This window comes from Lampetra planeri, chromosome 17 (assembly GCF_965212315.1).
Source record: "Lampetra planeri chromosome 17, kcLamPlan1.2.h2, whole genome shotgun sequence".
NCBI lineage: Eukaryota > Metazoa > Chordata > Hyperoartia > Petromyzontiformes > Petromyzontidae > Lampetra > Lampetra planeri.
In genome coordinates, this window is record NC_136123.1 from 9,862,620 (window position 1) to 9,883,941 (window position 21,322).

At 45.7% G+C, this 21,322-nt stretch overlaps 1 protein-coding gene across 2 annotated transcripts in view; it reads right to left on the reverse strand.

The window, feature by feature from the left end:
• Positions 1-19,633, reverse strand: part of LOC144723357 (terminal nucleotidyltransferase 4A-like) — a 42,648-nt gene extending 23,015 nt beyond the window's left edge. The window contains exons 1-3 of one of the 2 annotated variants that reach the window (XM_078602093.1): positions 18,769-19,633; positions 12,161-12,284; positions 1,234-1,280 (exon numbers count right to left, since the gene is read on the reverse strand). In XM_078602093.1, coding sequence (XP_078458219.1) covers positions 1,234-1,280; positions 12,161-12,284; positions 18,769-19,601 — 1,004 coding nt within the window. In that variant the 5' untranslated portion in view covers positions 19,602-19,633. The remainder of the gene's footprint in view (positions 1-1,233; positions 1,281-12,160; positions 12,285-18,768) is intronic. The other variant, XM_078602094.1, reaches the window with a different exon arrangement.
• Between the last annotated feature and the right edge of the window lie 1,689 nt (positions 19,634-21,322).

The window sequence follows — 21,322 nt, forward strand, 5'->3', positions numbered from 1 at the left end:
TGGACCAGGTCTGCTGCGCGCAGGAGGCTTTCGAGGCTCTGTCGGCGCTCTGTCGGCGCTTCTCACGATCGCGCGCTGCACCAAATAGCTCTCCACGCACGCCATGCGGAGTGTTTCCAACACAGGACACCCACACTGCACATGTCTTCAACTCACTTTAATAGCTTTTAAAAAGCCAACGTGCACTTTTTTTTCCCCGTTACACACAGCCAGCATACTTGAGGGAAGGGCAGTGCTTCAAAATGGGCTTGTACAAACACCATCAAAGCACAACACTCATTTCCATTTTATTAATAAAGGCTCCCTTTCACAAGATTTTTTTTTGGCAGAAATGCACCACTCTCCTCCAGCGAATAAAATGCCACTTGTCCACCCGCATAAATAACGGGGCGTTTCATCAAAACGGGACCAAGCACAGCGGACTAATTTGTGTCCTACGTTAAAGCCTTTTAGAGAACGGGGGGGGGGGGGGGGAAATGTTGGGTGACGAAATGAAAATCAAGCGGATGTGTACCTCATGTCCCAGCAGCGTGAAAGGAAACAAACGGTCCCTTTTATTGGCAACAGCCTTAGGAGAAAGTTGTAATTTGTTTCTGGAGATCGCCGAGGCAAGTAGGAAATGGAACTTGTTGTTTTTTTAAAGGATGAATGCTGCTCAGCGAGCCCCTATTGACGCCGGGGTAGCACACGTTAAGCAGTGGCACGCGAAGGGTGCTGGTGTGGCAGTCGCGACATCCAGCCACCTTGGTGTTCCTACAAAGGTCGTTTACAAATTGTCCCGGGTATTCATTTAAATACGGCCAAGTGGCTGAGTGGTAGTAGAGCAGGTGGCCTACAATCGCAAAGGTTGCGAGAGCTCCAATACTGGTTGGATATTGATTTGTCCAATCATCCCTCCGAGGCCAATAAAGTTGGTAACAACTTTGTAGAGCAGGTCAACAGTGGTAGCCCTACGGATAGATCAGTCCGTCATGGAATGTAGAACTTCCACCACTGGATAAAGGGCCGTTCACTCCACCTCATTGTTCATTTTATTAAGAAATGACGCTCTTCATTTCAGGTTAAATGAACCTAGGAATTGCAAAGTCAGCTGTAGAAACGACTTGCCAATGCCATCATGCATGGCTGGGAATGTAATCCAGGTTGCCAGAATTGCAGCGTAGTGCCACTAAATCATTGCCACTCGCCACACGTGCACAAACAAAAACTGAAGGCTCTCTGCACGCCTCTTACCTTGTGGGGAGGTACAGCTTTGTAGTGACACTTCCATACACTTGGACCTGAGAAGAAATATAAAAATAGACATCGCATTAAAGTTTAAAAATGCATCTTAAATATTAATTTGTGTGCGCGTTAGAAGACGGGGAAGCTCTCATTGCCGTTTGCTGAACTGCCAATTTAATGTCTCTTTAATGACTTTCCAGAAAAGAGCATCGACCTTACGTCAGTAAAAATCAACATTATGGCATAGCATATCATGGCAGGAGTAATCAGTAACATATCGTCACGAAGATGTTCAGTCAAATCATCCAGACTGTGTTCAGGCCAGTCTCCCTTCAGGGTCAATACATTGCAATCTTGGGAGAAGATGAAAAGCCATCCAAATAAATGGTAATTTACATCCTACAGATCGATAATAATATTAATTAGTTACATTTGTAAGGTGCATTTCATCCGTAGATCCCATTGCGCCCAAGTATGGAAAGCAGGTGATAAAGAGAACCAGAGTATAGAAAACGACCAAAAATAGGGGGTGAAGGCCAATCTAAAGAGAAGAGAGTTAAGAGACCGGACTTGAATTAGGTTCAACAACTTCAACCGTCTTATTAGCAAAAAGGCACAAAGCATTCCATCTGTCTGGGATCTGCAGTGGCAAAAGCCCGATCACCCCAGGAACAGAACCTTGACCTCGGAGTACTTGGAACAAGGCAAGCGGGGACACCCCGTTGGATTGTAAACATGGATGATTTTTTGATGCATTGGTCGGGTGCCTCACCGCAACTAATACAATGCCCACATCACGATATTCACAACTTGGTGACAAGATGACGATTCGTGTTTATTTCACTTGCATTTGACACGTAACCTACCGTTTACACAGTACCAAAGTCGCTGTATATATCTGCTTAATGTGTCTATAACTAAAGTTCTAAATTGTGCTACAGTCCATGTAAAATTACTGCCGAAGCAAGCTAAAACTACATGCCAATGTATTATGAAACATTTATGTTCGTGCAATTAGAGCCGTCACATGACAATTGTATTTTTTGTTCCAATTTGTATTCGCTTCATTGCTGTACTTCATTTTAAATGCTTTTGTTGGATATATTTGCCAACCCAGGTCACCCTTGCAAAAGAGAAACTCATCCTGGTCTCGAGTTCCCACAACCTGGTTAAAACAAAACTTTAAAAAACTAACATGGTACCAGCACCACGAAGAACCCATGGTACAAAATTCCAACTTTCATTCCAGTAAAAACGCTCACATTTAAGTCTAGTTATTTTATTACTTAAACTAGGCCACGCAACAATACAAAAACAACTTTTGTACAACAAATTATCAGAAAACAATTTCCAGAATTCGATCCAAGGCACAACGTGTATATTTGGACGATGTTTTGACGGGTCGGGACTGAGACCAACTCGTCATTTGCGCAATTTGTTGGGTTATGCAAGAGACGGCCGAATGCGAGGGGGTCCTCATGCTCCCAAGCCAAGTGCGGTGCTCAGATCCATTAGAAGTGCTGAGCCAGGTGGTCAATACTCCAATTTTTTGTGCCAGGGTCCACCCACAGCCCCCTCCCCACAACACAACCAGTGTCAACCTCAAAAACAATGTTATACACCTCTCTTAATCCCCAACATGAGGTTTGAATTCACAATCTTCCAATTCTAAGTCAAGTATTAAAAATCACAGCATTAAACGACTGGAATGAACGGTGTAAAGTGAAGGTAATAATTACATCAGAGTCTGGTGCAAGGAAACGCATGGCCAGGGCAGGAGCCAGGTCCATGTGGAGCAGAGTAGTGGGGGAACAGGAGCCCAAACATGGCCAGTGTGATGGGTGAAATGCCAGATTTGGGTGGCGGTTAATGCCATTATCCACTCCGTCCATTTCAGGGCAATCATCGCCGACAAATGATTGTCAGTACTTTCCATCGTAAAAATCTCATTGCCAAAAATATGAACAATTCTAATCAAAGCTGCCTCCCTAGTGGGCAACTGGAGTGGCAACGTCTGATTAGATCGGAGGTCACGCGACTGACTGCCTGACAGCGTCACGCTTTCTGCGCTTGACATAATAGCAGCTGCCACACAGAGCATGAGCTAAATCTCAGCAGAAGGAACAAAAAGCATTTGGATGGGTTGCTCTTCTGGTAAGTAATGTGTTGTACTGTACCAAGTGACGAGCAATAATGGACTGCATAAAAGGAATGACAATAACCCAACTAGTGACTCGTGCTGCTGGCCTACCCCATCCCTCATCAACAAGATAATTTACAATCTGTAGCCCAATCCTTGTGTAGCATGCAGTTTCCGAAGGGCTTCCTTTGAGTGGCTGAAGAGAACGGTTACTCCCACCAAAGTCGCCATAAAATCGCTCACTGTCGATGCATTGTCGGTGAGGATTGGCAGCAATGATTGCCCTGAAATTGCTGAAGTGGATCATGGCCTTGAGGCACAGACTACTCAAACTTGGCACTGCAGAGCCTCAGCAGCACCCGGGCCCAAGAGCCGACACATTCCAGGGAATCGGCACCAATAAAAAGGAACCCATGACAAATTATAACTATTATTATACTTTTGGGTTAGAACGATTAGCACGGTTGGCTACATATGGTGCAAAAAGAGTTCAACATGCATGAAGAGTACATCTGGCATTCACCCCATTCTTACAGCTCAAGGCTATCACGTGAAAGCAAAATTTCAACGAGCGTGTCAGTAGGGTGGCCGTATTGCCGTGTTTTCCCAAAATAAGTAATTTGCTATGTATGTTTTACACTAGGCAAATTTTGACTGTGACACAGGGCCATATTTCTTATTATTTTTATACCACCATGGGGACCTTTTCAGCATCCACTGGAAAGCAAAGCAGGAGGGCATGCATGTGTTCAAGACACCCGGATTATTAACCAGGGTGGCTGCTGGGTTCGAACCACAACAAACAGCAAAAGCGCCACCTCAGGCGTGACAAGTGACTGCAGTGCACAGAGCACTTATAAATAAAAAATGCGGCGCACGAACCCCAATTCTTTAATCCTTGAAAAACCAAAGAGGTTAGTCAGTTTAACACAGCAGGCTTTCGCGACCAATATTATCCAAAGGATTTTTTGGGTTAGATTGCGATCTAACCCTAAAAAAAAAACTCTTCATGGATCATACAAAAAGTAGCAGACAAAAAAAAAATCTATAAATGGTGAGCTCTGAAACATCAATAATCTACATACAGCAGCTCCTGCAGATGATGTTCCTTGTTAATCCATGCTCATGGGTTCAGCAGATGTTTAGGGAATGTGCCCTGTGCAGTCGTTAGTGGCTCGACACTCCGGTGAAGATGGAATTGCAGCTCCCACGTCTCAGAGTTAATAGTCAAGCATTTGCTAGGAACTAGGTTCTCGACAATTCACCGTAATGTACTTGGACACTGCTGCCCCAGATGCTGAATTGCTGCAGCAGCTGCAATTTTCCGCAGAAGCCGTTTTCACCAAAAAACCTCCACTGAACAAAACTCGCAGCACATAGCCGGCACTGCTGAAATTTTGGGTTCGAATCCAGGTACAATCAAAGAAAAGTAAGGAGTCGATATGCACGAGTTACAAGGTACACTGGAAAAGAGAGGATAGGTGACCGATTCTGGGGGCTAATACCTTGCCAGGAGACCCAGACGTCATTACGGAGATCCTGGGTACAATCTGCATTGTGGCTCCCCATAAGTAAACCGGATTCAAGTATATTTAATAATAATAGTTTTTCTATAGCGCAATTCCCACAATGACTCAAAGCGCTTAGGTTGTGGAGAAAAAGGCTGTACAAACAGGAGAGTTTAAAAAATATTTTTTTTAAAGCATAACACTCAAGATTCCCGAATGAACCAAGGAAGGGAATTTCACAATTGCAGAGCCTGGCTGCAAAAATCTCAGTCTCCCATAGAACAATATCTGAACTTTGGAATAATCATCAGACCAGACTCACAGATCGAAGAGGTTTCCACAGTGGAATATAAAACTAAAGCTTATCGGCAAGATATTTAGAAGTCAACCCATCAAAGGCCTTAGGTGATGGGACCAACAACCGAGTGCCACCAACGACTGCATCAAGAAAATTGTGGCAACGAAGAAAATAGTGTTGACCAACATACAACGAACACACCGCTGTTGACGGAAGGGCCTCAATACAGAGCTAGAGAACCCTTCGGGTGTATTTGGCCTTCTCTTTCATGCCTGCCAATGGACTGTGGTGCGGCCATCTGGAACGCTCTTTGTTCAGGAAGCCAATCGAGCTATACACTATTAAATAGAGATTGAAAACTAATTTCTTTACAATCGTTTTGGGTTTAGTTCGTTGTCCTTCCCCCCGCACCTCTGAATTAGCACGGTTGTTTACGTACGGCGCGAAATAAATTCAACATACATACGGCAGAGATTAGGGGCCTCCATTTAGTACGTACGCATGGTGGGGAGAGGGGGGGTTAACCCAAATGTGTATGCTTGCGTATGGGGGGGGGTGGGGGGGGTCTACTGCCAATGTACGTACACATAGGAAACAGGGGGGGGGGGGGGTGAAGCCTCGATAATTATTTGTCTACATTGGCCTTCAAATGAGTCAGATAGTCCGGCGGTGGACTATCAGTTTCCTTAAACACGTCAATATTATTAATCCTTGATCGTTTCTGCACTAATTAAATATCTGCCGTTCTATAGAATTGGGGGGGGGGGGGGGGGGTGCGTCAGGCGTACGTACGCAGGTGGTGGGGGGGGGGTGTAAAAAGTTTGCTTGCGTACCAGGGAGGGCTCAAGTTGACAGATTTTTGCGTACCTACTCAATGGGTGGCCCCTTAAGAGCGGCTCCCAGTATGCAGCACGTGTTGTGGCGCATCAAAGGTCACCGTGTGGATGTCGGGGGTTCACGTGAACATGATGCCGCTAGAGGGCGCTATGGCAGTACGTCCAAGTCACGTGGCTTATATAACCCTTGTTTTTAGTCATTAACAAGGCTTCAATCGTGCCTCCACCAGCCTTAGGACACAGCACAAGTGGTGCTTCAACAAAACAACAGCTATCTTTTGTAACGTAGTGTCACGTGCTTTATTCCAGACGCACGCGTCACATTGACAGATTGACTTGACGATGCTTGCCTCACCACCGTAAACACCACGCGGTACCTTTGACGAAACCTTCAGTGAATCTATCAGGGAATTGATTAGCCGTTAACAATCTCTATGAATAACAATCTTAATCTGTGTGTCTCAAAAACCTTGAGGGTCCTTCACGACAAGGTAGAAAGCTGAAATTTGGTACATTAGGTAGCTTTTAGGACACAAAAATGATAAATATGAAAATCTGAGATTTTTTTTTTATTTTAAGGCCCCCAAATCTCGATTTTAAGTGCCGCATAAACATGTTTGTGAGTGTCATTCAGAAACCGGTTAAAATAAGATTGCAGGTTTTTTTCCTTTGATAAAGCATTAAACGGAAAATAAAATTAAAGTGAGAATCATTCTTCTATCTTCTATGTTTGAGATATTTTGGATTAAAGGAGTTTTGAATGAAAAAAATACGCATTTTATGATGTTCAAATCCAAATGATTCGAAAAATGCAATAAGATACGAACTTCTCCTCAGAGTGTTAAGTTCATTCGTTTGTGTTCTTTCTTATAAAAAAAAAACTGAATCTTTCAATTTAGCAGTTTCCTATGGGTACGTCTTTAAATATAACAAGTTGAATCAAGTAGTCAATAATTATGTTTTGCCGAATAAAACTGAGTAGTTGCTAGTGTCTGATCGTAGATAAAAATTGTACGAAAAAATCCTATCAGGTTAATTATTAAAATGATTGAAAATGTTTGCCTGGTGAAGACAGGCTTCATGAACTAGTTACAATATATGGATGAAGTAGTTAGAACGTGCAAGCACTTTTTGGCGTGGAAAGAAAAAAAAATACTGCACCAAGTGAAAAACCACGTACACTACAAGAGAACGCCCAAACGCTGCACATATCCCTTTTATCAAAACCTATGCGCTGTACCAGCTCGTAAATCAAGACACTTCCTTTCCCTGGAGGTGGGAGTCTCAAGCTGGGCCCAGAACTGGGACATCAGTTGCATAACCAGCTGGCTATCAAAAGCACGCAACTTAATAGCCGCCAATTTGTCTCCAAATGTGCGAGCAGTTATGCAACAAGGAAGTGAAAACAGAGAATTCGGGATCGTAGCGAACAATCACAGCCGTGTACGTGATGGGATACTGTCACTCCTAAATCGATGAGCAGTCTCATCTCTCAAAAAACCACGCAACTGCTCACAACATGTTGCAGAGACATCTGCATAGGAGGGCAAATCCGTGCCATGCAACCAAGCTACTCAAGCGACCCGGCTTCAGACTCCACCTGCGAAGTCAAGTCAACCCAAGTCCCGATCCACTGCATTACAGGCGTGCCGCAAGGTCAGAATGTGCCGCAACACCAACATCCCCAAACGATAAACAGTATTTTCTGACAGCACACGAGATTTGACAGAAAGCCATCCCAAAATGGATGAAGAACACCAAATTAATGATTTCATTTGACAGCGAACATCTCGCATCGTACACACGGGTTTAAGTTGCCATTGTGATTATTATCGCATGTAGTAAGTGACGATCTAACACTCAACTAGCTTCAGTCCCCATCTCCAGACTAAGCGGCGCTGGGGGGCTGGAGAACACCTCCGACTATCGGAAACGTGGCTTGCTTCGCGTTCAGATTCCGTGTTGGGGGGGGGGGGAGAAGCAAGCCATGTTTCCAACATGCATTCAACGAGTACCACCTCGTGGGAAGTCAACAGTGGTTGTGGTGCAAATCAGCCCCTGCCGTATAATTTCGTGTCCTTCTCCCACACCTCCAATAACCACGGTTGGCTACGTAGTGCGAAAGAAGTTCAACATACGAATGCGCACTGTTGACTCGGCAATTATTTTGCGTCCACTTGTGAGTCAACGTTAAGCTTCACCCTTCAATGCGCTAAGGACGCAATTGCTTATCAATTTCTAAACTGACAAAAATGGGACACCTGGCAGCTCTCATTAAACTTTACATGAACCCCCCCTCACTGCCACCAAGGCTTGGATACAGCCATAAAGGTCTAGAAATTCATCTCATACGTGGCAAAAGGTATTAATATTAATCATGGGACCTTTATGCCAGTAGAATACCATGCAAAATAAGAATATATTTTACTCTTTTTTGGCAATTAAAACACGTGTTAAGATGTTCAAACACCAAATAGAAACCTTTTGCAAGGAATAAAGTCTGCATTAAAAACACACGCACACACAATTGTGGCAAAACATGCAAACACCTTCTGATAATATACGCATTGTCCTTGAAACAGATTGACCTACACCAGAAACAGCCTTCTTTATGGCCTAGTCTCACCAATGTCAGACCAGAGAACGCCCATAAACCTTGTTTGTCGTGTTCGACATCGTATTAACGGGAGCATGCGCGGCGGTGGCGGCAGCTCGCCGGCGACGTTACGCGGCCCGGCGTTACACACACACACACTCACTCGCGAGCATCATTAATGAGCTGCCGGTGGGGCTAAATTAAGGTTCACACGCTCCCGCTACCAAACCGGGACTTCTGTCACCCTGTCCCCCATCTGTACAAGCAGAGATCAGAGACCAAACACCCTTCTTTCCAACGGAGGTATTAATGCAGACTTTAAAATTGACTTCAAACAAACTGCAGGGATTCATATTCTCAGTTCTTTCGGTAAAGTCACAAAGAAGGGAAATAATAAAATTATAAAAATAAAACAATTAAATTGTCATGACTTTTCGATTGCAACACAAGCAATCATCATCAGGTGTGAAAACCACAGCAAGACATTTTGAAAAAAGGTGGCGGTTTTTTCAAATTTTCTTGCTGTGGGTTTCACACCTGATGACGATTGCTTGTGTTGCAATCGAAACGTCATGACAATTTCATTGTTTTATTTTTATAATTTTATTATTTCCCTTCTATGTGACTTTACCGAAAGAACCAAGAATATGAATCCCTGCAGTCACGAAAGCTTTAAATAGAAATTTAAACTGCAAGCTGTAAACTTGCTATTTTTCTCCATCCTGTGAAGTGTCGTCAACCTTTTTCGGACCAAGATCACCGCTGTGGTTGATGAGCCTAACAAAGAGGTGCAGGAGAGAGTACCGTGTACGAGAAGGGAGACGCTCGGTGTACATAGGAAGCAACTTAAAACCATTGCGCGCCAAGGTCAAATCTTGCCGACACTACATCAACTCCGACAAATGTGCGCTCCCTTTCCAAGGCAGCAGCAGTAAATAGGCCACTTATTTGTTACCCCGCGGATATTTTGTGTCTGTCCATCAGGCTGTCCAAAGGACATACCACACACATTCTGGCAATATCAGCAGCAAACACACCTTCAAAAACGAGCTTTTGTTCCTACTTTCTATTGTTGAAAGCGTTGATGCATTAGCTTTGTCCATCAGCCTGTGACCGTGTCACTATTACGAGCATAAAGATGATCCAATATGAACGAACCCGCAGTGTGAATGTAGTGTTGCCATGTGAGATTCATCCGATTGAAAACCGGCCACAACGATCGCAGGATTAGCCAAAAACATCGAGACAAACATTATTTGCAAATATATATTTGCAAATAATAAATTCCGATTAGCACGGTTGGCTACGCACGGTGCCAAAGTTCAACGTACATACACACACATTTGGCCCGGAGATCTACCTGTCGACTTACAAAAATCGCAAATTAAATAGTTCCAGAGACAAAACGCATTGGAAAAAAAATATCGCAACAGGATGCATGCGCAATTTCCCCCCCACCCCCAATTCTTTTTTTAACTCTTACCGTTACGTTTCTCATCGGAGCGATTATTGCCCGTGCGTTAGAACGAGTGTGCGTGTGGTAGAAGCGTGTGTGTTAAAACACGTGCGCATGGGCGCAAACTCTAGCATTAAAAAAAAGGGTACAGCGCGAGATGTCTTCCAGCAAGAACACGGCACTCCAGCTCATCGTCATAGGCCACTCATAACGTTCCCCTGGCCGGGCGTTGTTTTTGTTCGCTCGCGCGCACGCACACGTTCACGTGCGTCCGTTTGTTTGCGTGTTCTTAACTCCCTAGGAAACGCCTAACAAAAACAGAACCTCCCTTAATGCAACGGTCTGCCCACTCGTTTCCCTCAACAACGTGCGGCTTTAGATTAAAACTGGATGGAAATGCTTCAGACAACGGTGGACACCAGGGAGCTGCAAGGTGGTCAGAGTTTGAGTGCCCGTCCAATTTTCGCACGCGCTTGGGCGTTGCCCTCGCGTACGAGCAGCGAGGTCTCTCCAATTCCCTACCACAAGCTCCACTAAAGAAAAAAAGCAGTAAACCGGACAACAAAAAACTCGAATCTTGTCGAGGAGTGGTGTCCACCAACCCGTGATTCTTGGGGCCCACATGGATGTGGGAAGTGGTCCGCAGAACTTGTTGCAGATACTTGGGAGTTGTTTCACAAAGATCCATCATTTTTACTGCCGGTTGTTTTTTTTAGGGTTGATGGACGTTCATGGCGTCCAAACAGATTGGGCACCACCAGTCAAAATCTACCCAGGCTTTGTGATTAACTGCGAATAACCAAACCAAAATAGAGATCGATTGTAATTTAGACGATCACATTAATCCCACCCCCTCTTCTCTTCACACCGGATTGGCTCACAAGTGACGGCACCACATTTATCCCTCTATTCAAGACCGGAACAGGAGGATTTCTCCACAACTTTGGCTGCCGCCTGATGAGGCTGGTTGTAATGACCTGCAAAAAAATCGTACTAGAATGGAAAATGGTGTGGGTTTATTCAACAACACACGAGTGTTGCTGAACTAATAACGAACATGGCATGTTTTACATCATGGGACCTTCTTTGCCAGTACTAAAATAAGAAAATAGGTTTCCCCCTTTTTTCTGGCAAAAAAACAGTTGTGTTAAGATGTTAAAACACCAAACTGAAACCTTTTACAAGGAATCATGTCTGCATTAACCGCAATACTTGTGGTCAGAATGCAAACAAAAAACGTACTCTGATAATATATGCATCGTCTTTAAAACTGATTGGTCCACACCAAAGACAGCTTTCTTTTGAGCCTAGTTTCAAAACGGTTCGACCAGAGGACACCAAAAGGCCTTTATAGACAATGCATATATTATCAGAATTCGTTATTTGTTGGCATTCTGACCACAAGTATTGTGGTTAATGCAGACATGATTCCTTGTAAAAGGTTTCAGTTTGGTGTTTTAACATCTTAACATCTGTTTTGTTGCCAGAAAAAAGGGGAAAACCTATTCTCATTGTATGTTTCGTTTACGTGACAAACCTTACGAATTAGCGGTGTCAGGTGGTGGCAGTTTTAACGACACATTTATATTTACGCGATCTAAACAAAACCTCTATTACAGATATACAATTTTTATGTTGAAATTAGAAAATCTATTCAAGTTAGCCAAGTGTGTCATTAGAAATGCGAGCGATATCACCGCTATGACACCCCGCGGTTGTCGTCACACTTCATTCAAGAGACGCAACGAGCACTTCGACCGAGCGACGCGACCGTCGTCCTCCTTAAAAAGACAAAATTGGAGAAAGTGGGGCCCATCATACAGGGACCCCAGTTGAAAAGAGCCCTTGGGGACTCGGCGAGGCTTCACCGGGTAAAATACTTAAGGCACATGTTCTATGGTTCTTTTGATAAATTCACGTAGATAAAAAAATAAGAAAAAATAAAGTGAATAAAAAAATATTTTTTGTATTCACCTCTTTTTTTTTTCTACGTGACTTTACCAAAATAACAAAAGAATATGAATTCCTGCAGTCACGAAAGTTTTAAGTCACTTTATGGCACATGTTGTGCGCGCGCGCGTGTGTGTGCAAGTTTGTCGCACCTCTGCGGTCGGCCATAGCTCCTTGACGACGGTCTCTATCCTGTGCACGACCTCGCGGCGCATTCGCTCCTCTGCCTCGCCTGGGGACATGTACGCGTAGAAATCCAGCACCTCCTCGTGAAGGCTGCGCAAACACAAGAGGCGGCCCACAGTCACTTAAATCACTCGCCCCGCACCGTTTGTGGTGGTGTGTGCATGTGTGTGTATATGCCTAGGTCGACTCAGCCTCAAATGAGTACCTGGTGCGGTGTGTAAACATTGCCACTAGGGAGACAAAGGCGGTTGGGCGTGGTGCTGGCCACACACCTCCTCGTGTACCGTTCCGGCCTTCATATGTGCTCGCTAACAGTACTTGCCCCTACAGTCTGTTAAGGCTATACGGGGGACGTTTGTCTTTGATAGCGGACAGAGATCCCCCATATAGCCTTAAACAGACTCCTAGGGCAAGTGCTGTTAGCGAGCGGTGGTGTCGCAGTTCACGCGCTGCGCTCAATTCCCGCTAAAAGCCAACGCGGGTGACAATCATCTGAACTGGTCCTGGGCCTCCCCTAGGTCGATTTAGCCTCAAATGAGTACCCTGTGCAGTGTGTAAACATTGCCACAAGGGAGGCAAAAGTCACCAGGCATGGTGCTGGGCACATAGGTGCTTGCTAACTGCAACTGCCCCAAAAGTCTGTTGAGGCTATACGGGGGATCTTTGTCTTTGATAGAAATAGCCGATATACACAGTGTGCATTGGAACGTCATATGCCGGTCCATCCTAGTCCATTATATCAACACCTTGGTCTTCCCTGTGATCTAATCCCAGAAAACCTACCTCTGGCACAAGTACCACAGCAAGGAATGGTGATCTAGTCACTCTCAATGCGCATACAATACTGGCAAAGCGAGTTTGATTGGTGGCAATAGCCAACACGAGTGGTGTCCGAAGCCCCCTTGGCAATCCGCTAGTTCAACTCGGCTGCATACAAGCACATTGCAGAACCAGTAAATTTCAAAATTTGAGAGATATAAACTCAGCCAGGTGTGGTGCTGGCCTCATCATCCCTCATTAGCGGTGCTGCTCTAAACAGGTGCTCACTGATAGCATGCCTAACCAATCAAGAAGACCAATAGAATTTACTTTTTGGACTTGTTTAAGACATGTAATACAAAGCATACAACATCACGCAAAGGCTGTACTGTGTTTGATATCGGTTGCCAAATTATGAAGCCACTAGAAAATCTCAAGGCATCGTAATAACAAATTAATAGGATTCTTGAATTTAAACACGATGCCAAATCACAAAAGATCATCGAATTACTGTGGGGGGCTGGTGGGAGGGGTTAAATATGACATGCCAAATATAAAGCACATGTATAGTTGCAAGTTCAAAGCCCCATCACGGGTCAATGTGGCCTGGCATACCTCTGGTGTTGATGAAAATAATTTTCCACACAGGGTGGGAAGTCAAACAGAGTCATTGATGTGGAACCTGGAATCTCGAACACTGGCTCAAGGAGGAGCGCTGCTTGCCAGTGCAAAGCAGGCGCGATTTTACTTTTAGTTTCACATCAAATCCGACAATGTGCCAGTGGCGCCTCGTTCGTTGCAGTAGCTCATTCCCAAAAGGGGTTATTCGGTGTCAAATCCACGCATGGATGCGCATTTAATCTCACGGGTCGTAGGTTACGCGAGGTGACCATCAGCTCTCGTCATCAAAGAGGCCCAAACACGCCGCATTTAACTTGAAAGCCCCTTTTCAAAAGCTTTCAAACGACACCTCTTCAGCCAATATCAGTGGGGGCCCAGGTAAACGGCCACGATGATTTGACGCAGAATCATTCTGGCTTGCCAGCCATCACGTTTACACGTAGAATGTGATTGCAATGGCATTTTTGTGTCATGGTAACTTAGACTCGTGATTTAATTTAACGCTTGACGACACATTAACACCGAGGTCAATATCTGCCAATATTTTGAAACATTTTACGACGGAAGCGATTTGATGCTACCACGCCGTGAGTTTTAGCAAGTCAACAATGCTTGAAGCACCTCCCCCCCCCCCATGACACAGAGACCGCTGCAGAGTTTCCCCTCGTCCCTTGTAGAAAAGCCTCCTACCCCCCCCCACCACTCCCTCAGACACCTTATCAGCCAGGTGAAATATAATTACATTGGTCGAGATTATTTGATACCCTGAGACCGATCAACATTGTGTCGTAACGACTGGACATATGATTGAAAATTTCGATTAAAACTGCAGGCATTAGAGTGTGACCTGCCCAACCTATTATACCGAGTAAATTATAACCTTTCTACATTGGTACTACAGGTTTCAATGCAACACAATGACTGAATAATGTGCAATTGTAGTATTCCTACTGTGAAAGTGCTGCACGGTTTTAACTATTCAACCTCACGGTCGATTCCTTGAAATTACACGATTCAAGTTGCGATTTGATTCAAGGATCAACATTTTTTCCCCTTAATTTTTATCATTTAGTCTTTTTGTATGCACCTCTTCTGTTTGTACTTTTACCTGCTTCAATAGCCCAAGCGTAACATTCACATATAATTAGCAAAAACTGCAATTAATGCACCGACCAGCATCGTAAAATATGGTCAAATAATTCCCGCTGCTGCAGTGGATTGACAAAGGGCTGTTACATGTACATTTGTTGTAAAAGGTTGATATCAATCTATGATGAAAATCTGAGGTGTATACTGAACTTCTTTCGCACCATACGTAGCCAACCACACTAAAATCGGGGGTGCGGGGGAAAGGAAACAAACTAAATATAAAAAAGCAGTTCTAAAGACCAAATCATCATGTGCCCCATGTCAGAGTTCAGACTCTAAGAAAGGAAAAGCAGGATTATAGCACCTGAATGGGGGACTACACGGGAATATCAAATGTTGTGGTAGCGTGATCAATAGATAGAATCCAGGAACAAATTGAATCTATTCATGTGGAACTTCAAGTCACCCCTCTTTATGCATGGATCTTACTCCAGTTCTCAGCGAGGCTTTCCTGGGTAAATAAGGGAATTGATTACATATTTAATTATCATGAATCCTGCGTACCATGATTGCAACAACAAAAAAATCAATTCTTGGATCGAATCGCGACCCAAAAATATGCCAATGCAGCGAATTTCAAGGGAAGCCAAATGTTGCCTTCGGACTAGTGAGTGCTAAATCTAGACTGGCTTGGCACCGCTCAAACACTTTGCTCAGCATTCCACTTGTAGTCTGGGGCATGTGTACTATGGGTTTCAGGACAATTCAGGAGGCATAAAACCGAATAACTGGATTCTGTGGCTGGTTAAATCTCCCATGCACATTAACCAGTGCCCTGGCTTAGACCTTCAAAAAATATATTTACATAAAACATTTAAAAAATACCAAGGGCATCATTTCCATCTTCACTCTAGGGGCACTTTTCTCCAGACTTCACGCAAAAAAAGGGCACCTTTAAAAACAGGCTCACACGCACTCATTCACTCGTGACAGGTGAAACCCCACAGAGACAACGGTGGATAAAAAGTCCCAAACTGGAATAAGGATGGAAACCTCATTACAGACCTACAAGAATAATATGCCGAAAATTCTAAATTAAAACTAAGTTAATACCTTTTCATTTGCTTCCCAATTATTTTGAGGATCATTTGTAAAAATAGGGATATGGTTTAATGAACTCTCAATAGTCCATGGGCAAGAACAGAAATTGGTAACACACGAAGGCAACAAAACTTTAAAAGTACCAATTTACATGGCCAATAATAGTAAAGTATTCGATAACGCCATTAATTTAAATGGTTCACGTAATTCATTGTTGTTGGCAAAAGAGAAATTGGAACCACTCGAATTATGCTATCTCAAAATGGTACCGGACAAGTCCAATATCTGCTCTTGGGTCATGGACCATCAACCTTTTTATAAAGAACCGAACTGGATAACGGCTTCTAAAAGCCATTGCATTTGTGCTTTCCAATTAAAAGACTCGAGGTATACGGTTAGAAACAAATACATTTTCCTCCCTGGAAAGAGGAATCCTAACTTCAATAAAAAAACATCTTGCAACATTTTGTATCAGGAACATTTAAAATCAGTCTTTGGAACACAATGGCCAATTGTATAAAATACATGTGCCACCAAGTTGCATAAACGACTCAAGTTTTATATTCCAATGAAACTGGCATGAGTTACACGACTAAGGCAAACAATCCCCAAGAGGTATTATGTAACCAGCAACTGAAGTGGAAATCAACCGAACGTACCTTTTAAATAGCGGTAAAATAAATACTTACAGTGTTCTATTTAACCAAACGGAGGAATTTCGTATGTTAAATGTTTGCTTGTGAACATCATATTTGTAATGAAAGCGATTTAGCACAAACAATACATTAACATTGACAATGGAAGTCTACGTAAAAAAAAAACACTTTACTGGTACTGGCCAAAAATTTCAATGCTGAAGAATTATTATTTACAAATGACTAAGCTGGGATCACACAAACTTGGGAAGGAGCCTCCTGAAAAAGTGTCGAGAGGACTTGGCGAGGCTTTCCTGGCAAGGCAGCGATGAGTGTTGTTACTTGGTGCTGCTCGTGTTTTATGGTCGAAAACAGCATTTAAACGGTGGTAAATAATGTAGTCGCGGAAGTTTTTGGCAATTAACATTGGATTGGTGGCAGTGTTGTGGTACCTGGTGGACAATGCAAGTGACAGCGATTGAAGGCAGTGACAGCAGTATAGCTTTCATGGTTGTGTTAGTAGATTGTGGTAATGCTGGAGGATATGTCACGGTGGTATTGGTGGTAGAGGGGGCTGGTGGTTATGGGTGATTGCGAGTGACTGGAGGAATGGTAGTTTGCAGTGGTATTAGTAAATGGCATTGGTAGTTCCTAGTGGTTGTGGCCAATAGGTAGTAGCAGTTGTCTGATTATGTAACGTTCACAGCTCAAGTAAACTCATCTAAAACCGGTCACTTTAAAAATAATAAGCCATTTTACTTTGAAACAAAAAGATAAATGCTTCAGCCAACTGGGCATCTTCAAAACATATTTCCTGAAGATTGAAAAGAGACATTATTCTCATTTCAATGACCGATAAAACAGACGGAGTTTCACTTTCAAAATCAACCTGTTGTTGTTCGTGATGATCATTCTTTTAAGAAGTCGTTGGTTAGCAGAAGTGGTTGAGGATGGTTCATATTACTGTAGTTGTGGTTGATGGTAGTGGTGGTTGTGACAGCATCATTTATAGTAATACTGTAAACTGCAGTAGTTGACAGAATGTGGAGGGGACCTGGGCATTATAAATTCCAATTTTAGTATTTGGAAGTTTCAGCGGTGGGTGGTTCCGAGTGGATTATATTTTGTTGGTATTGGGTTAGTAGCGGTGGATTTAAGAGTTGTAATGGAGGGGTAGCAGTGCCAGTGGTTTTGGAATTGGTAATAGGCAAGTCACACTGACAGCTTTAGGTGGTGTTAGACGGTGGTTGATGGCAACAGTCACTAGACGAATGAACCCTGGCTGAAGATTACCCGAGACTCGCTGGTGATGGTTATTGAGATGGAATGAAAAATTCATTTGTTTAAGTAGTTAGTGGGTGGTTTCAAAGAGCAGTGGTTGGTTAAAGTGGGAGTTCCAAACAGAACAGTTTATTTAGAATTGCCCTGGGAGCTAATTTAATCGGGTTTCGAATTCTTGGGTAGTAGTAATTGTTTCTTATGAAGTAGTGTAGCAATGCACGAATGTGGTCGAAATTGACGGTGGTGGTAATTAGGACAAGGGGACTAATGCTCGGGGTTGGTAGTTCCGGCAGCAGCAGTTAGTCGCGGGCAATTCTTTGTGGTGGAAGTAGTTGATATCGATTGTAAGGGAGACTTGGGAATGATTTGCGGTGGTATTGGTTGGTGCCTAACGGTAGTGGTAGATCGCAGTGAAATTGGCATTAGATAAGCGTTAGTGGTGATGGCAGTGATTGATAGTGACAGAATTCATGTGGGTGGGTGCTCAAACCGCATCAGTGGCGAGTTCGACTGCAAATGATACTGCTCATAAAATTGGTGAATAGCACTCTGCAATCCTCGAAAAACACACACACACACAAACAAAACGCCACATCCAACACACATCACGGCATGTACAATAATTCTAGATCTGTCATAACCACACAGACACCACACACACACACGACAAAAACACAAACGCACGCGTCAGCAAACATTCACCAACAACGGAACGGTGGCTATCACCACAGCGCGTGTGCCAGGCTAGATGCACTTTTGAAACAACGCCAACGGTGGCAATTTCAATGGCAGGTCACGGGACAGACCCATCGATGTTGCTTGTTAAAGGTTAACCGACAGACAACCGACGGGTACAAGACATTGCCACGGCGCTTGTGCCAGGCTAGGTGTACTTTCGAAGCCACGCAGACTTGTGGAAAAGCTCAAATGTCAGGTCACGGGACAGCCCCATCCATGTGCTTGAATGTTAACCGACAGACAACGGACAAGAGAGAGACACGACGCCGCCGCCACACAGCGCTCGTGCCAGGCTAGGTGCACACCGTTGGACACACAAAAACAACAGCAACAACAGCAGGCAGACGCACCCGCCAACGCCTTCGCTGTAGTCCCTCCGCTTCCACGGGGTGCAGTAGCCGCCGCCCGCCAGGATGCGCGCGTTCATGCCGTAGGTGCTCGCACGGTTCTCCCGCGCGGCCCCGGCAGCAGCGGCCGCCGCAGCGCATCCCCAGGCACCTCCACCACCTCCTCCTCCTCCACCACCTCCACGGCACTCGCCGCCACTGCCCTGAGACGACCCCGAACCAAAGGCGGCGGTGGCCACGGTCGCGGGGCCTCCCGGTCCCGCCTCGCCGCCCGGGGCGAAGCCGTTACGGGCGGGAGGCAGCAGCAGCAGCGGCGGCGGTGGTGTGGCAGAGGGAGCGGGAGGCAGCGAGAGAGTCGCGGCGGTCACGTCCACAGCCGCTAGCCCGAGGCCTCCTCCAACACCTGCCGCCGAAGCGGCTCCAGGCGAGGCCGGGGAGTGCGGGGGGCCCGTGGCCGCTGGGCCGCCCTGCGTGCTCTCCCACACGTGCATCCACAGGGTGCTGGCGGGGCCCAGCTGCTCCGGCTGAATCCACGAGATGCGCGGGTCCATGGTGAGGATGACGGGGAGGTCGGGAGGGGAGAGGAGAGAGCGGAGCGGGGGGACGACAACTCGGACTCGGCACGAACCGTCGTGGCTCGGCCCGCGCCTTTGCGCCGCAGATCGGACGAGGCGAGCGGGCGCCGCGGGGTTGGCGGAAGTCACGGCGAGCGGGCGCCGCTTTGCCCCGTGCCCCTGCTGCTGTTGCGGCTCCTCCGAGGCGCGTCGCGGTGCTCGGTGGTGGTGCTGCTGCTGATGATGATGGCGCGGGTGGGAGGAGGAGGAGGACGACAGCATCGACGGCCCTCTAGCGGCGCGGTGACGTAGGCGGCCAGCGTGATGACGTTTTATAGCGGTGACCTGCGTGGTGTCGTAATCACGCACGCGGGCCGTTCGTGCGTTGCTCGTTAACGTTCGTCGGCGCGGTGACGCCATGACGCTCGCGGGTGTGACGCGATGACGTCATGACGCTCGCGTGTGCGTGGCGACGTCATTTATCAGAAACGTTTCGCGTGATGTAATACGCACGGGGGCGTGCGTGGTGACGTCGGCTCGTCAGAAACCCGGCGTGGTGACGTCAGACGCACGAGCGAGCCGGCTGTTGTGGGTGACGTCAGGGAGACCTGGTGGGGGTAGGGGGTCAAGGGAGAATGTTGTCCAAAGTTGTTGTTTGGATAAACAACGACGTGATAATCGATGGCAAGAACGGGCAAGCTGAGATTCTGTTGTCAAATGGTAATGAAGGCCAGGGAATGTTCGAATGACTGAACAGAGAAGACTGCGTAATGTCCATAATGAAGGGATTATATTTTATTTTTGTTGGGTTAGATCTCGTAAATATAAACACAAAGCAACTGGAATGTCACGCGTATGTATGTCACCGTACGTTGTTCTTATTTCGCTCCGTACGTAGCCAACCGTGCTGCTATTCGGAGGTGCGGAGTTGAGGGGGAAGGACAAACTGAACACTCAAAGCGGCACAAGTTTGCGACGACACCGAAGTTGGGATTCCAAGGTTCTCATTAGCAGCTCCCCAATTAGTCGCTGTGGCGAATTCCAGTGGTAAATGTGACCCTGTGCCACGAATCTTAAACCGAAGATCCATGGAAGGGCGAAGCGAATGTCAATCATCATAATTGTTTATTTAGACTGGAGGAATCCGATGAGCTATGAATATTTTTTTGTACACAAATCTTCAGTTGAATTTGGCCCGTCCCCTCAGCGATGTCCAGCGTCAACCCACAACGCGTGCCACGCGAGCCACAAACTCGTATATGGGCATTTGTACTGGTAGGAACCTCCTGGTTACACCAGCCCACAGGGGATTATTGTGTCCGTCGTGCAGGGAGGGTGGGGAGGGGCTGGGTGAGGAGGTGGGGGGTGGGAGGGGTGGGGCTGGGTGGGGGGTGGGAGGGGTGGGGCTGGGTGGGGAGGGGCTGGTCACCCCGTGGTGCCCTTATAAAACTCAACGTTTAACCTACTCACGCCGGCTTGTGACCGCCCTCACAGTCGGGCATATTTGCGGAATACACCACGCCCTGGCCGTTGACCCTGGCCATTGACCGAGCAACCTAACGTTCCTACCAGCTCCCTCCGCAGGAATGTGTTTACATCGAATAAGTAAGCTGGTTGTTATCAATAATGCAAAAAAATATATATAAGAACCTTGGTTATTTTAATATGGGGCCATCCATTTAGTACGTACGCGTGGAGGGGGGGGGTTAACCCAAATGCGTATGCTTGCGTAGGGGGGGGGGGGTGTCCTGACAATGTACGCATAGGGAACGGGGGGGGGGGGGTGAAGCCTCGATAATAATTATTTGTCTACATTGGCCTTCAATCGAGCCACAGTTGAGTGTCTTCAGCTGTGAGACAACAAGTCCTGCCAGGAGAAGTGGGACTGTGGGAGAGGTGTCACTCGTGTGCCACCGTGCCCCTGACTGCAGCTATCACGCAGCTCAGCAAGATAAGTGGCCAATGTACACAACTTAATTATTTAATGCTTAAACACGTTAATA